General features: G+C 44.7%; 1 protein-coding gene across 9 annotated transcripts in view; it reads right to left on the bottom strand.

The window, feature by feature from the left end:
* RALGAPA1 (Ral GTPase activating protein catalytic subunit alpha 1) overlaps positions 1–17940 on the bottom strand; it is a 678446-nt gene that overhangs the window by 410324 nt on the left and 250182 nt on the right. For all 9 annotated transcript variants that reach the window (XM_033952521.1, XM_033952520.1, XM_033952524.1 and 6 more), the window contains 2 exons: positions 16119–16274; positions 7547–7675 (listed from right to left, as the gene is read on the bottom strand). In XM_033952521.1, the coding sequence (XP_033808412.1) occupies positions 7547–7675; positions 16119–16274 (285 nt within the window). The remainder of the gene's footprint in view (positions 1–7546; positions 7676–16118; positions 16275–17940) is intronic.

Genomic DNA, 17940 nt, shown 5'->3' with positions numbered 1-17940 from the left:
CGCCTAGACTATTTCCTAGTCCCTTCTCGCTCTATTGGGAGGGTGGTGCGCGCCCGCATCCTGGACGTTCCTTTCAGTGATCACGCTGCTGTCTCTATGACATTAAAGTGGAGAGGGGCCGCCCCGGACCGTGTCTGGCATTTTAACCCCTCCTTGTATCTGGAAGATGCTTTTCATACTTATCTCATTGAGGAATGGACTAAGTATAAACGAACCAATGAGGGGGATGATGTTTCCGATACAGTGTTTTGGGAGGCAGATAAGGCTTATCTCCAGTATCATTGCCTACACCATACGCAAACGTAAGCAGCAAGCTGCCGAGCTTACATCGCTAGCGAAACAACTGCGGGAAAGCAAGTCATATCATCTGCAGCATAATTCTGAGGAGGCCTGACAATCCTACCTTAGCCTGCGCAAGCGAATTGATTCTGTTCTCACTGAGAGAGCTCTCACTCACATTGTCCACAAGTTCAAGCTCTATAAATGGGGAAACCAGGCAGGGAAACTCTTAGCAAACTTAGTTCGGCCTGCTCGGCGGGCCACGCGGATTTCATACATATGGGATAGCCCCACTGTGTTACACACTGAGGACAAAGCCATTCAGACCCAATTTGTGCGTTTTTACAGAGAGCTGTATGGCCAAGGCACCTACGATACAGCAGCTCGGGATCAATTTTTCCAGGGCTTGGATCTTCCTCTGATTACAGAGACTCATAGGGACCTGATGAATGCTCCTATCTCATGCGAGGAAGTTTCCACTGCCATTGGTAATTTGAAACTCGCTAAAGCTGCGGGACCTGACAGCATGGGGCCTGAGTTTTATAAGATCTTACGGCCCCATGTTGGGCCTGCTTTGTGTGCTATGTACGCTGATGTACAGTCCGCCGATCGGTTGCTCCCTGAGCAGAATCACACCCATGTAGTGGTGCTCTCTAAACTGGGTAAAAACCCTGAGCTGGTGGGTTCTTATCGGCCTATTTCGCTGCTCAATCAAGACATGAAGCTTCTCACTGCTATTTTAGCTCGCCGGTTGGCACAGGTGGTCCAGTCTCTCATCCATCCAAATCAGGTGGGATTTGTCCCTGGACGGTTCTCATCCGCTAACATTCTTAAGGCGCTGGTGGCGCTATGCGAAGGTCGGGGACGAGTGGGTGACGATTTGTTGGCCAGTCTGGATGCCGATAAGGCTTTTGACAGGTTTGTGTGGCCTTATCTTTTTTGGATCTTACAGCGATTCGGCATTACCGGTCCATTTCATGATTGGGTGGTCCGTCTGTATACTGCCCCGACTGCTCAACTACTTATCAATTGGTGTCGTACGAACTCCTTTCCGCTGCGAAGGGGGACGTGACAATGTTGCCCTTTGTCTCCCCTGTTGTTTATTCTCTCGCTTGAGCCTTTGGCAGCTAAGATTCAGGCCTCTTCCGACATTGTGGGTATTTGCATTGGGGGGAGGAGTGTAAGATTACTATGTTTGCAGTTGATATGTTGCTGTTCGTGAGTAATGCCCAGGTGTCTCTCCCTTTTATTACCCATCTTATCGCCCTGTACGGGTCTTTTTCGGGCCTTTGTATTAATTTTGGTAAATCTGTCTTCGTCCTGTGATTCCCGATCTTTGCCTACTCTCCCCTTTCGTTGGGCTGCAGGAAAGATTAAATATTTAGGGATTTTTCTCAGTGCGGATTGGACCTGTGTGTATCACCATAATATCGTGACCAACCTAACACAACTCTGCGACGCCTGGGGATCTCCCCTTATCACTGGGGGGGGATCTCCCCTTATCACTTTCAGGGCGCATCACATTGGTCAAAATGGTCTTGCTTCCCAAGATCTTGTACCCATAGAAACATAGAATATGACGGCAGAAAAGGGCCGTCGGCCCAACACGTCTGCCCACTCAAAAGAACCCTCCCCTTAAAAGAACACTCCCCTAAGCAATTTCCCGAAGTGAACCCACATGTTTATCCCATCGTTTCTTGAAGTCGAGCACGTTGCTGGCCTCAACTACCTGACGTGGAAGGCCATTCCAACGATCAACCACCCTTTAGGTGAAGAAGTACTTCCTGATATCACCATGAAATCTCCCACCCTTGAGTTTGAGCTGATGCCCTCTTGTTGCAGTGGGACCCGTAAGAAAAAAGATATCTTCCTCCACCTCGATACGGCCTGTAAGATATTTGAACGTTTCTATCATGTCTCCTCTCTCTCTGCGTTCTTCGAGAGAATATAGCTGTAGCCTGCTTAGATGCTCTTCATATGGGAGATCCTTGAGTCCTGAGACCATCTTGGTGGCTATTCGCTGGACCGATTCAATTCTCTTCACGTCTTTTTGATAATGTGGCCTCCAAAACTGAACACAGTACTCCAGATGAGGTCTCACCATGGACCTGTACAACAGCATTATGACTTCAGGTTTTCGGCTGACAAAACTTCTTCGGATGCAACCCAACATTCGTTTAGCCTTGGCCGAAGCTTTCTCCACCTGAGTAGCCATATCTTCGCTAATGATTACACCCAGATCCCATTCTTCGACGGTTATTGTTAAGGTTTCCCCGTTCAGGGTCTATGTTCTGCTGGGGTTACCGCTTCCAAGGTGCATAACCTTACACTTTTTGGCATTAAAGCTAAGTTGCCAAGTTTTAGACCATTGTTCCAGTAAAAGTAGGTCCTGCCTCATAGTGTCGGGCATGGTTGCACTGTCAACCATGTTACATAGCTTAGCGTCATTGGCGAATAATGTACAAAGATATTAAACAGTATCGGACCCAAGACCGAGCCCTGCGGCACTCCACTGGTCACAGCCGATGTTTCTGAGGGGGTACCATTTACCACTACCCTCTGAAGTCTACCACTGAGCCAGTCTTTAACCCATGCAGTCAAAGTTTCTCCTAATCCCATTGCTTTCATCTTGTTTAATAACCTACGGTGTGGGACACTATCAAAGGCTTTACTTAAGTCTAAATACACGATATCCAGGGATTCCCCCCCTGTCCAGTTGTTTCGTTACCCAGTCAAAGAAGCTTATCAGATTGGACTGACCAGACCTTCCCTTCGTGAACCCATGCTGCTGAGGGTCCTTCAGCTTCTCATCATCTAGAATCGTATCCAATCTGTTTTTAATCAACATTTCCAAAAGTTTACACACTATTGATGTGAGACTCACTGGTCTGTAATTTTCAGCCTCTGACCTGCATCCCTTTTTGTGGAGCGGAATGACGTTAGCAGTTTTCCAGTCCATGGGGACTTTTCCCTTGTTTAGGGAAAGATTTAAAAGTTCAGATAACAGCTCTGCCAGGACATCTCTCAGTTCTCGAAGTACTCTGGGGTGCAGATTATCTGGCCCCATTGCTTTGTTCACTTTTAGCCTCGAAAGCTCATAGTATACATTGCTCGCGGTAAATTCAAAATCCCGTAACGGGTCCTCCGAGCACACCCTTGTTTGCGGCAGCGGTCCAGATCCCGGCGCCTCACATGTAAAGACCGAGCGGAAGTATCCATTGAGTAGTTCGGCTTTGTCTGAGTCCGAATCTACATAGTTACCGTTAGGTTTCCTTAGGCGCACAATCCCGTCTGTATTCCTTTTTCTGTCTCTAAAATACCTGAAAAAGGATTTATCCTCTTTGTTTACATGCCTACTATATTCTCTTCCATCCGGAGTTTGGCATTCCTGACTGCTGTTTTAACAGTTCTAGATTTTACCAGATAGGCTTGTTTAGCTTCTTTAGCTTCCAGTCGTTTTTTGTAGGATACAAATGCTCTTTTCTTCTGCTTAACTAGTTCCGAGATCTCCGCTGAGAACCATTGGGGTCTGTTATTTCTCCGTCGTTTACTCACAGTCTTTATGTAGATGTTGGTTGCTTCCTGTAGGGTAGATTTCAGAGCCGACCACATTACCTCCACACTGTCCGTTGTGTCCCGGTTTTGCAGTGCCTCATAGACATAATCTCCCATGCTCTGGAAGTTAGCTCCCTTAAAGTTAAGGACCTTTGTCGATGTATTTGACCTAGTGACTCCCTTCCTGAGGCGAAACCACACCATGTTATGGTCACTGGAGGCCAATGCAGAAACCTTTGTGACACTGTCACCATTGGTGAGCAACAGGTCCAGGATCGCCTGATCCCTGGTGGGCTCCAGTATCATCTGTTTGAGGTGTGATCCTCGTTTGGAGGCTAGTAGCCTCCTGCTGCCACTGGTCGTAGTGGAAAGTTTGTTCTAGTCTACATCAGGCATATTGAAGTCCCCCAACAGCACAGTGTCTCCACGCAGAGTGATGGTCTCAATGTCTTCGATTAGTTCTTTGTCTATGTTGTCTTGTTGTCTTGGAGGTCTGTATACAACACCAAGATACAGGCATTTGTCGTTGCCTCTGGCAAGGTTCACCCAGAGTGATTCCCCGGTATACTTGACGTCTATGATCCTGGTAACTTTGATGTCCTCTCTGATATATAGTGTTCCCCTCCTCCGGTTTTGTCTTCTCTGTCTCGATGGAGAAAGTTATATCCTGGTATAGCCATATCCCAGTCATGGGATTCCGATAACCAGGTTTCCGTTATCGCTACCACATCCAGGTTGGTATTTCTCATTTCTGTTTCCAATTCCAGAATTTTATTGTCCAAACTACATGCATTAACATACATAGCCTTCCATTCTCTATGTTTGTCCGGTCTGCATGGAGATTTTCCCGTTCGAGTTAGTTTGTCCCCCTCAATCCTGTCTTTGACGCAGATACTTACCTCAGACTCATAGATGGAGTTATTTACCTTATGAGGATGAGAGTGGGTCCCCTCCCCCAGCTCTCCTAGTTTAAAGCCTTCCGGAGTAGGTGAGCCAGACATCGTTCAAAGACGTTCTTCCCTCTTCTGGTCAGGTGTAGCCCATCTGATCCCTGTAGTCCTTGAAGTACCTCTCCGTGGTCTAAGAAGCCAAAGTTCATCTCTTTGCACCATCCGCGTAGCCACTCATTGGTCCTCTGGATACGTTCTTCCCAAGCTCTCCCCTTGTCACTCACTGGAAGGATGGAGGAGAAGACCACCTGTGCTTCCATCTGCTTCAGCTTCTCACCCAGGGTTCTAAAGTCTTCAGGTATCTTCTATGGGGAGTTCCTGGCAGTGTCGTTCGTCCCAACGTGGATAAGAAGCATCGGGAAGTAGTCTTGGGGTTTGATCAGTCTTCCTAAGCAGGTGGTGACATCTTGGATCCTGGCTACAGATGATCCCAATCTGGCTCAAGGGGTCGGGTTGGTTATTGGCATCTCACCCAGAGCCGATCTCGGTGAGGCTTGGCGCTGCCGGACCTCAGGTTATACAACGTTGCCACTTTGATGCGCTGGATGCATGAGCTCGCTACCTCTAGTTCGCGGTTTGCCCCCTAGGGACTTTTTGATTCCTGGGTGGCCCCTTATTGTGCCGTAGCGTGCTTGGATCTCCCCTGGTGGCAGAGACCTAAAGTGGGCTGCAATTCAGTTTGGCTGGACCCGCTGCGGCGGGCCCTGCTCTGGTGGCAGCAGCGTATAGGGAGAGGCCAGAACAACTGGGCCCTTCAGTACATTTGTGGCAACCCTAAGTTTCCCCCGGGGATGGGGGGCTCACGGCATGAAGAAGCGTTTTGGTCCTGGTCTCTGTCTGGGTTATGTTCCGTGTCCCCCACCAGTGGCGTAGTTTTCCGCTCTTATACAGAGCTCTGACGGTACTGGTCCTTACCTAATATGCCTTTCTTTGCGTATCTCATTACATCGAGGCACGCTGCAGGAGTAATCCCTTGGGCTCTAGTTTTTTAAGGATAGACCAACTATTTTTTTTCACTTCCTGCTTCTCTGAACTCTTTATCTATGTGGTATAGCTTGGCGAGGGAGAAGAGAGCGGATTCACAGTTAGGCACCTTGGCATCTCGGTGGACTGAGGAGCTGGGGGAACCTATCAGTGTTGAGATCCTGGGGACCTGCTTCTCTCTAATTGCTAGGGGGGTCCGGAATGCACAATTGCAGGAACTCCAGTTTAAATTATTGCACTGTACATATTTTACCAGGGACAGGAGAGCACGGGCGGGTCTCTGGGAATCGGCTGAGTGTGTTAAGTGTAAGCACATAAAAGGGACCCTTCTCCACATGATGCTTGAGTGCCCAATACTGAGTGCTTACTGGAATGGGGTGTTGGATTTCCTGGCCCAGATACCTTTCAGTGTTCTTACTTGCTTCTTGCCTTGGGCTGCGAGGGGGAGGTGTTGGATCAGGACCTGGGTAAGGAGCACTGGCGCTTTCTCTACACTGCTCTGTTGGTGGCTAAATGGGGAGTGCTCCCGCTGTGGATGGATGAGACTGCCCCTGAGGTGCTGGGATGGAAGCAGTCCCTTGCAGAAGTGGCTCACTGGGAACATTATATAGCCCAAGGGGGGTATCCCCTTCCCACCGATTATACCGGTCTCTTTGGGAGGCAACATTGCTGGAGGTCAGCTCCTTATGACTCTTTTCTTTTGACTCTAGATCACTCAGTTGGGGGAGGGAGAATGGGGAGGGGTTTTGGGGGGTGGTATGAGTGTGGGTGTGGATGGTTATATGGCTGGGCTTCCTGGGGAGCCACTCTTTTCTTATGTTAAAAAGTGGAACTTATTGAACGGTCTATCTCTTTTTTTTTTTTACCCACTGCACTGGATTTGTTGTTCCTGTGGCCCTGGGGACTGGTAACTTAGGGGGTTAGTGTGGTTTTTGGCCCCCCTCTCTATAGCGTGTAAGGGTTTCGCCCTGTTATTGTGTCTCCATATGTTGCCAGTGTATTGCTTTGTTTCCTTTGTCCATTCAATAATCTTTGTTTAATAAAAATATTAAAAAAAAAAAAAAAAGAGCAACTTCTTTTGAGATGTAGCAACCAGAACTGTATACAATATTCCAGGTACAGATGAATGGCTATCAATACAGGGGCATTATAATAATCCCCGTTTTGTTTTCTGGGGTGAAAATTCTTAAGTGGGTTTAAACTGCAAGGTAACTTGGCATTAAATTTAACAATGGCCACATAATTGTCTTCATTTTCAACCAAAAATGTTAATTTAACAAAAAAGGGAAACATGTCTTCAGGTTGTGTTTTGTTCTAGAACTTCAATAATTAATGACTGAAGAGCATTAAGTACCATTGGGATGGTTTCTACTGCTCCCTCTGCTATGAGCAACCAAGTCCCTAAAATGTCACCCCCAAATAACTCTTCCCTCATTTACATGCATCTAAGAAAATAGAATCTTCAATATTAAGGATGCACAACCTTGATCCTTGAGGGCCATCACCCAATTAGATTTTTGGGATTTCCATACTGAGCACGCATGACATACAGTATTTCATACAATGTAGGCAAAACATACAAATGCTTCTCATGCATATACTTTATCAAAATTCTTGACAATTCCTGAAAACCCAACTGAGTTGTGACTCTTGAGGACAGAGCTTATGTACCTCTGTTCTACATGGATCCTGCGTCTGCCTTGCACTTACTGATATTGTAAACCACACATTTCTGCATTGATAGGAGAATGTCTGAATGAAAAATGCTGAATACTTACATTGAGAGAGGCGGATGTAGCTACTCTCCCAGCTGCAGCAATAAAATCCATAATAAGAAGAGTAGCACCAGGCAGACCAAGAGAGAAAAACTGAGGGGAACAGTGCTTGATGATGGTATTTACAATATCCTGGAAAAGATAAACAAAGTATATCCCTCACCAAGTTTGAAATCTGAACCATTCTAAACAGAAATAAATGAAATAAAAGTTTAGAGAAGCAAGGCTCTAGGATCATGGTCTGATTTTATTACCTCTCTCTATTTTCTGATCATTACATATTGTTATATGTTTTTTCCTATGCAATCCCGTTTACTATTCAAATGTTTTGTTTGATGTAATATTGGAAAATGCAAATAAACTGTAAAGAAGAGGTAAACAAGCACAAAAGGAGAAATTAGGTTCTTACCTGCTAATTTTCTTTCTTTTAGTCTCTCTAGACCGGTACAGTTCTTAACTGATCAGTAATTTAATTTAATTTAATTCTTATATACCGCTAATAACCGTGAGGTTTCGAAGCGGTTTACAGAAAATATACATTAAGGAATATAATAAAATAAAATAAGTAAGATAGGTACTTAGAAATTCCCTTACTGTCCCGAAGGCTCACAATCTAACTAAAGTACCTGAGAAGAACAATTAATAAATAGTAGAGAATTAAAAATAAAGATAGTGGTAAAATAAGATTAGAAACATCCTAACAAGAATACATTGATCTCTCTTCAGCTACACTTTTAAAGCAAAATGCACATCCCTAACAATACAATGGAAAAACTCAAATTAAATAAAAATAAAAATATAAAAGTCCGTTAGACACTAGAATTCTAAAGAAATTTGAAATGAAGAAAATAGTTCATTGTGGCCAGCAGGTGGAGACTGAGACCAAAACTTTGGTTGTGGTATATTAGCTGAGGCTCCCCCTCCAAAACCAGTCTGCCGAATAGCCAAGAACTAAGAAAAAACTAACATGTAACAGTAATAACACTCCGAACAGGAGAATAAAATAACAAACATATAGTAATGCTGTTGGAAAATGTATAGAATCAAAACCCTGCAGTGAAATATCCCCACAGCTCACCAGCTATGCCAGCTGAGCCATAGCCGCTGTTCTTCTATCTCACCGGCCCTAGAAAAATACTAGAATCTGCAGAAAAGCAAAAATCTGCACGCGAACAAAAACCGCAATCACTGCAGAAAGACAGATAAGGTGGGGAAATGTACCAGTCTAGAGAGACTAAAAGAAAGAAAATTAGCAGGTAAGAACCTAGTTTTTCCTTCTTTCTCACTCTCTAGACCGGTACAGTTCTTAACTGATGAGATGTACCAAAGCAGTACCCATCAAGGGTAGGACCCCTGAAGGGCCGACACCAGAACCCACTCACTGAACACCGCGTCTTGATGCTCATGAACGACCACACGGTAGTGGCGAATAAAAGAGTGCAGAGAAGACCAAACTGCAGCCTTACAAATGTCCACTGGAGGCACAAGAGAAGACTCAGCCCAAGAGGCTTCCAGACCCCAAGTCTTGAAAAATTCCGGAAGAGGCTTGTTCTGTAGAAGGTATGTGGAAGAAAAAATCTCCTTAATCCACCAAGCAATGGTAGCCTTAGAAGCGCCATCCCCCTTACAAGGACCTACCAGAATGACAAAAAGATGATCCGCAGAACTCCTGGGTCTGCTGAACATAAGAACGAAGGACCCAATAGACATCCAACTGGCGCAACTGTCTCTGCTCCAGAGCCCCCCCCCCCCCCCTTATCACCAAAACCAAGAGATCTATGGATTGGTTAACATGAAAAGGCAAAACCACCTTCGGTAGAAAAGAAGGAACTGGCTGCAACACCCTGCGCTCCTGAGAAAACTCCAGAAAGGGAGGCCTACAAGAAAAAGCCTGCAGCTCAGAAACCCGTTCTCGCAGATGTAATAGCAACTAAAAAGATCGCTTTAAGAGTAAGGTCCTTTAACGAGTAGGCACCCAAAGGCTCAAAGGGTGGGCGCACCAGCCCAGACAAGACCAGATTAAGATCCCAAGATGGAACAGACGGCGAAAGGGAGGCTTGAGAAATTTGGCCGTCCGCAAAAGAGTGGAGATTATCTGAATAACCAAGGGACTTGGCAGAAGGGCTTCGAGGTAAAATAACATTATTCGCCGATGACGCCAAACTAAGTAATGTAGTGGGCAAATGCACAACAGACGAAGATTCAATGCCCGACAACATGATGCACGACCTACTCCTACTGGAACGCTGGTCTAGGACATGGCAACTCAACTTCAATGCCAAAAAATGCAAAGTTATGCACCTGGGCAGCCAAAATCCATGCAAGTCTTATACCCTTAATGGCGAGATCCTAGCAAAAATGGTAGCAGAACGAGACTTGGGGGTAATCGTCAGTGAGGACATGAAGTCTGCCAATCAAGTGGAGCAGGCTTCGTCCAAGGCAAGACAAATCATGGGTTGCATACGAAGGGGTTTCGTCAGCCGTAAGGCAGAAGTCATTATACCATTGTATAGATCCATGGTGAGGCCCCACCTGGAATACTGTGTGCAATTCTGGAGGCCGCATTATCGCAAGGATGTGCTGAGACTAGAGTCAGTGCAGAGAATGGCCACCCGGATGGTCTTGGGACTCAAGGATCTTCCATACGAAGAACGGCTTGACAAATTACAGCTATACTCGCTCGAGGAGCGCAGAGAGAGGGGGGACATGATCGAGACGTTCAAGTATCTTACGGGCCGCATCGAGGCGGAGGAAGATATCTTCTTTTTCAAGGGTCCCACGTCAACAAGAGGGCATCCGTGGAAAATCAGGGGCGGGAAACTACGAGGTGACACCAAGAAATTATTTTTCACTGAAAGGGTGGTTGATCGCTGGAATAGTCTTCCACTACAGGTGATTGAGGCCAGCAGCGTGCCTGATTTTAAGGCCAAATGGGATCGGCACATGGGATCTATTCACAGGGCAAAGGTAGGGGAGGGACATTAGGGTGGGCAGACTAGATGGGCCATGGCCCTTATCTGCCGTCTATTTCTATGTTTCTATGTTACCTAGGTGTGCCCTTTCAAAAGCTAAGCCGTAAGACAAAAGGGACCCAGATCGAACATTGGATTGGGGCACTGAGACAGGTCAGTCAAGAGAGGCAGGAGCAGAGGATCCACCGCAAGATGATGAACCAGATCCGCATACTATGGATGCCTGGGCCAGTCCAAGGCTAACAGGATCACAATGTTGGGATGCCGAAGAACTTGAAGAATAACTAAGCCCACTAACACTGGTCACCGTACATGAAGACATGGTATTACTCGAAAGGATCCAGAGAACAGTGACTAAAATGGTTAAGGGGCTGCAGGAGTTGCCGTACAGTGAGAGATTAGAGAAACTGGGCCTCTTCTCCCTTGAAAAGAGGAGACTGAGAGGGGACATGATCGAAACATTCAAGATAATGAAGGGAATAGACTTAGTAGATAAAGACAGGTTGTTCACCCTCTCTAAGGTAAAGAGAACGAGAGGGCACTCTCTAAAGCTAAAAGGGGATAGATTCCTTACAAACATAAGGAAGTTCTTCTTCACCCAGAGAGTGGTGGAAAACTGGAACGCTCTTCCGGAGGCTGTTATAGGGGAAAACACCCTCTAGGGATTCAAGATAAAGTTAGACAAGTTCCTGCTGAACCAGAACATACGCAGGTAAGGCTAGTCTCAGTTAGGGCTCTGGTCTTTGACTTAAGGGCTGCCGCATTAGCAGACTGCTGGGAACAATGGACCACTGGTCTGACCCAGCAGTGGCAATTCTTATATTCTTATATCATCTCTGAATACTTCATCCCCTGCCATTGATCCCTGGCCAGCTTAGTTAAAAAATTATCTGCATAGATCCCACTTCCTTTTCCTATCATTCGCCATAGCCTTCAAGATGGTTTTGTTCCTACGCTGTGGCAACATCCTTTTGTCTGTCCACTCCTCAAAAAAATCTCACCTGGATCCATTTCATGCATTGTTTCCAGCACTGGTAGAAAATACTTTTATGGATATATATTTCCTTAATGTTTTTATAAGTTTATCTGCTACCTGATTTTTCTGCTAGTGTACAGGAGGTTCCTTTCCCAACCTGGAACACTGCCTAGTGCTGTTCTGGCTCTCTATAATTAATTTTGAATAGAACTGATGCTTCTCTTGCATCACCATCTTAAAAATTCTAATCTGGTACAATGATGGCCCTTAATAAACAGACTCAGAATAGCTCTAAACAAGCAATTACTGCAATGGTTGGCCTGGCTAGAATGTGTATTAAAGAGGAGGAGGGGATACATAGCTTTAAAAAAAAAAAAGACTTTACAGCATTGCAATGCTAATCAGGGCTGGTTCAGATAGTCAAAACAGTAAAACAGTACAGAATATAAGGTGAAATTTTACAAGCTGCCTTGTAAGCAAGAAGTGTTTCGGTGAGAACTTAATGAAAAGTTGGAGCTAAGATGCTACCATTAGTCCCTTGCATCCCCTTGTAGGTAATATAGATTTTACCCTAAGACAAGAAAACACAACTTTTCAAAGATGGAGTACACAAGGAATTCATTTAATAGAATGCTTGTCGTGGGAAGATGGACATCCCCTGACCTTTGAAGATTTTCACCAGCGAATGGCAACTCATCCCTCAGATTTTTTTTTTGCTTATCGTCAAGTTTCACATTATATGCATTCTCTGGGTCTAACCCACTTGCCTCCCACAGTGAACATTAAAGTAAGAGCTCTCCTGCAGCGGGATGAGGAGGGTCATGTATCTCTTATCAGGTCTCCACAAATTATTGCTTCAAGATCTTCCCCAAAAAGATTGTATCATGATTCAGGAAGCATGGGTACGAGATTTAAGACTCTTAGCCCAGTCTCTTAATTTCCCCTTGTTGATATTTCAGATCCCACAACTAGCACACAATGCAGAACTACAGAAATGTCAGTACAGAATAGTCCACAGAGCATATTTCTCACAACATAGAGCTTTTTTGGCAGGTTGTGCAAACACGTCACAATGCAATAAATGTAATCTGGGCCCTAATACTTTTTATGATGGTATTTGGGGCTGCCCACAAATACAAGCATTTTTGATGACTCTCTTTCAATACTTACAAAGGGTCTTACAATGCATTCTTACTCAGAATTGGAAATTTTATTTCATGAAGCTTGTTATTTAGGTACAAGTAGTGGGGAACGCAGATTTCTGGGAAAGGCCTATTTGGTGGTGAAGAAGAGCATTCTAACTATTGGTTTCAAGAGCAGTTTCCATCCTTTTGGTACTGGTGAAACAAATTACATGCCCTGATGCTATGGGAATCCTATGGGGTTTGTGGTTGCTGCAAAAAACAAAAGGCATTTTTACAGGTCTGGGAAAAATATATACAAACTCTTTCACCAAGAGCACACTAAATGGATTTACAAACTTACATTGATCCTGTTAGGCACATGCATTATTCAGAGAAGGGAGGGGGGTTGGGTTGGGGGGGGTTAATTTTTCAGGGGGAATGTATATAGGCCATGTTATATAGCTGAGGTGTCTAAGAACACCAACACCATGGCCATTTAGATCTTTTGAGGGAGGGAGGATGGGACCTGGGCAGAATTTAGGAGGGAGTTACTTGGATGATGATATAATACTATACTTGATCCATTCGTGCATCATATTTTGTTGGAGTTGTATTTGCTATCAGTATTGTACAGTTGATGCACTTTGGTTCTTAAAAAAAGAATTTTGATAGAAATATAATGTCTAAGATACACAAACTCTTCTCCCAACAGAAGTATCCTGTTTTGCAGAGCATAATCAGGGGAGCAAAACCACGGAGTCAGGTAAACATCGCAGCAGTCTAACTTGAAAATGAAACACCCGGACCCATAATTATTGTTTACCTAGTTTGTTGGCCTCCCTAATTTCTGATAATATTTTTTGCATCTCTCAGTTCATCCTGGTTAGGTAGACGGTAGTACACCCCTGCTGGCTACCAAAAGTCCAACAGGACAAGAACCCACAGGTATCAAACAGCAAAAAAGACAGTGGGAATGGACAATGAGCACTCCACAAAAGCCAGTAAGATGAAGAAGAGTCTTGTTTATTTCAGTCTGGGATGTACAATAACATAGAGCCAGTACTCTGTTTCAGCGAACATAAGCGTCTGCATCAGGGGTCACTGAGATATGACAATTGCTCTTGGACACACTTCTCTGTGCTTTGTCAGCTCAGCCTCACATATTTGCAAAGGAGTTTTTATCTGTGGATCCCATATCACAGTGCCCCCTGATGTAGGTGCTTATGTACACCGAAACACAGTACTGTGGGGTCCATGTTATTGTACATCCTTAACATATAATGAAATACCCTGCTAGCATAATCTGGGGCAAAGGCCTGCCCCTCTGCCAGGGTTAGCCCACACATCACGGTATGACAAGCACGTGCCACAAAAGAAGCTGCTGCAGCTACTTTGATCCTTAAGGCTAAAGCTTCAAACAGCCTTTTCAGGACCACATCCACATTGCAATCCTGCATATCCTTTATTACTACGCCTTCCTCAGCTGGCAGGGATGTGCACTTGGTCACCTAGGCCACCAAGGAATCTACCTTAGGCTGAATGAACATCTGCTAACACTCCTGTGCCATAGCATGCAGCTTTGGCTACCTTTAAGGAGCCCTCAGGAGCATCCCAATACTCTGACTAAAACACTCATATCAGGATGCCAGGAAAATGCCTTAGGTTGTGCTCTTACTCCGCTCAGGATAGAACACCGAGTGGACAGTGCCTACTGGGGGTCTAATTGCAACTCTTGCAGAGTCAGAAATGAGCTCTAACAGCCCGGCAGCCTTGAACAGCTGACATATTGTAGGGTCTTACCTTTGGTCAAGGGCAACCACCATCTCTTGTGTATTCACTCCAATTTGTAATCCTATATCTCTCAGCAGGGAAGACTCGCTCTTTGAGAGCAAAGGGTTACAGTCTGAGTTCTTGTCTTCAGAGTCCCTGTCAGAAAGGTCCACATGATCCTGGCCAGCATCTGTAATTCGGACAGATGTGTCTGGGAGCTCATGCCCTCGTACACAAACCCTGGCTCGCTGTCAGAACTCATATGAGGATCTCAACTATCCAAACAAGCTCGCCACATCAAGTCACAAATTCAGAGAAAAGGGTTTACTAGGCAGTGTTGAGTCCCTTTTAGGTAATTCTACCTTATGGTCTCTTGGGCTCTGCAGCTTCCATGCTTCTATGCTTCGGAAAGCTGCTGTTCCAGGGCTCTGAAAGATATTTTCTCCCAGCAGACAAGCTCCCCAATGTCTCCTCGGCCCTAGAGACCTGGATGGGAGGTTAAGCCTGAAGCTCCCACTTCACTTCATCCACTGTGTGGTACATGGCACAAGGGTGCTCTTCTGGCATCCATCCTGTGCAAATTTGGCATGAATTAGGGGTAAAAGAGCCTGAGAACTCCATACCTGTCACTTTTGAGGCAAATTGAGGAGTTATGAAGAGTCTGGAAAACTTTTGAAAAAAAAAAAATCTGGAAATCCAAGATGGCTACCACAGCAGAGTTTTGGTGCCCCTCCTCCCCACACAAAAAAGGCTCAAAAACACTAACTAAACTTTTAAAAACTCTGAAAACAGGATTTTAGAGGTGAGGGACCCTAGATGAAGTGGCAGAAACCTTTAAAACAGCTTTTTCAGACACCCTCCCCCCTCCAATTTTGTTCAGAGGCTGTAATAGACTTACTCATTGTGACATGTGTTTTGAAGGTGCTGTAGCTCTAAGAAGTAGCTGACTCAGTCAGTCCTCCAAACATTGAGATCTTCGAACTGCCAGTCAGACCCAAGTCGGACTGATACTCAACCCCCCCTGGAACCACATATGTGAAGTAAGGGAAGCACAATCACAGCCGAAACCCTGACGAGCCCTGCTGAGCCCCCTGTGGGTACCTAATAGCCTGAGCTAAAGCCCTTGCAATTCAGTAGGCGAGCTAAGTGTCTAAGGGTACAGACTCTGAGCTCCACAAAACTTTCTACAGGCTGATCAAACAGGTCTCCAAGGATTAACCTGCTGGCTGCAGACCAGACTCTGCTTCTTTTTTTACATGCAGGAAGAACGTACCCCTGCACAGAAGAGCTCTGGTGCACCAAAATACATAAAACTACAAAAAACACCAAAAAGAGAAAAAGAAATATGCAGAGAAGATCAGAAAGACACCTTCTGGCTCGCATCAGAAGGAAAAACTCAAGGGGACAGCAGAACCCTCTGGAAAAGAAGGAGTTTAAAACCTGGAGTGGATTCCTTGTGGATGGCTCAAGAGTATGGGGAAAATACCCTACTGTTCAGAATGACACACCTATATGAATACTTATCTCATGCGTATTCCATTTTGGATATCCTGAAAAACTGATTGTTTGGAAAGCCCTGTGCTAGATTAAAGAGCAAAAATGAAGTGGTCATGAAATGTTCATAGCATTGGATATTACAGTGTAAACAGAACCTGCAATCAAATTACAGATTTTTATTTCCTAATTATTCTTGGAGGAAAACAGAAAATGGAAACTAATTGTGTGAAACTTACTTGATCTACATGAAGCAAGCCACAGTGCATTATATTGTAGAAGTGGGTTAGAAAATCCCTGTTGGGCGATACATCTTGTCTCCTCTTCATTATTTTGCAGATCAGTTTGTAAGCATGAAGTTTACCTTGTTTATATTTATCAGGCAACATAGTTGCCTACGATATAAAAATAAGAAAATGTATATAATTACTCATTACTATCATTAAAGCTAAGAAGAAAGTGCAAATAAGTACAGGGATAAGTATCACAACAATAACACCAATATTAAAACAAATATGTGGTCGTAATTCACCCTTTAAGGTTTAAAATTACACAGAAGAAAATGGGGCAAATGCTTAAGAAACTCTGTGTATTTTAAAAAGCAGTAACAAGTTTTATTTTGCTAGTGTTTAGACTTGCTTATGCTTCCTATATCACATGGAATCTTTGAGAGACCAGAAAGCACAGTAACCATAACAGGTGTTATCCAGGGACAGCAGGCAGATATTCTCACATATGGGTGACATCACCGACGGAGCCCCAGTACGGACCACTTTAAAAGTTTGTGATAGCCAAAACCGCGCATGCGTGAGTGCCTTCCCGCCCAACATAGGGCGCACAGACCCTCAGTTAAGATAAGCCAGCTAAGAAGTCAACCTGGGGAGGAGGGTGGGTTGTGAGAATATCTGCCTGCTGTCCCTGGATAACACCTGTTACGGTAAGTAACTGTGCTTTATCCCAGGACAAGCAGGCAGCATATTCTCATGTATGGGTGACCTCCAAGCTAACAAATGGGATGGAGGGAGAGTTGGCTATTAGGAAAATAAATTTTGTAATACAGAGTGGCCGAAGTGCCCATCCCGTCTGGAAAAAGACTCCAGACAGTAGTGAGAAGTGAAGGTATGAACTGAGGACCAGGTGAAAGCTTTACAGGATTTCCTCAATGGGAGTGGATCTGAGGAAAGCCACAGAAGCTACTATAGCTCTAATTTTGTGGGCTGTGACACGACTCTCCAGTGCCAGTTCAGTCTGAGCATAACAGATCGAGATGCAGGCCGCCAGCCAGTTGGAAATTGTTCTTTTGGAAACAGGATGCCCCAACTTGTTTGGATCAAACGAAATGAACAGTTGGGGAGATGTTTGGTAAGGCTTTGTTCGGTCAATGTAATAGGCCAAAGCCCGTTTACAGTCCAAAGTATGTAGAGCAGTTTCTCCAGCATGAGAATGAGGCTTATGAAAAAACACTGGCAGAACAATCGATTGATTGAGATGAAATTTAGTGATAACTTTCAGAAGAAACTTTGGATGTGTACGTTGAACCTTGTCATGATGAAAAACTGTGAAGGGTGGATCTGCTACTAATGCCTGTAACTCACTGACCCTCCTGGCAGAGGTGAGAGCAATAAGGAAGACAACTTTCCAGATGAGAAACTTGAGATAAGTTGGTTCAAATGGTGGCTTCATCAAGCTGGAAAGTACCACATTAAGGTCCCAGACTACAGGAGGCTTGAGAGGTGGTTTAACATTGAAAAGTCCCTTCATGAATCTGGAAACCAAAGGATGAGCAGTGAGAGGTTTTCCCTCTACTGGCAGGTGAAAAGCTGTAATAGCACTGAGATGAACTCTGATAGATGTAGATTTGAGTCCAGAATCAGACAGAGAAAGGAGATAATCCAACACCAATTCCACTGCCAAGGAAGTTGGATCATGATGATGAAGAAGACACCAGAAAGAAAACCTAGTTCACTTTTGCTGGTAACATTGTTGAGTGGCTGGTATCCTGGATGCTTCAAGGATTTGTCTAACAGGTTAAGAGAGATGCAAAAGAGATGGATTCAACCC

This window comes from Geotrypetes seraphini, chromosome 7, assembly GCF_902459505.1.
Source record: "Geotrypetes seraphini chromosome 7, aGeoSer1.1, whole genome shotgun sequence".
Taxonomy (NCBI): domain Eukaryota; kingdom Metazoa; phylum Chordata; class Amphibia; order Gymnophiona; family Dermophiidae; genus Geotrypetes; species Geotrypetes seraphini.
Note: the sequence above shows the minus strand (reverse complement) of the source record. Positions and strands in the feature narration are given on the sequence as shown.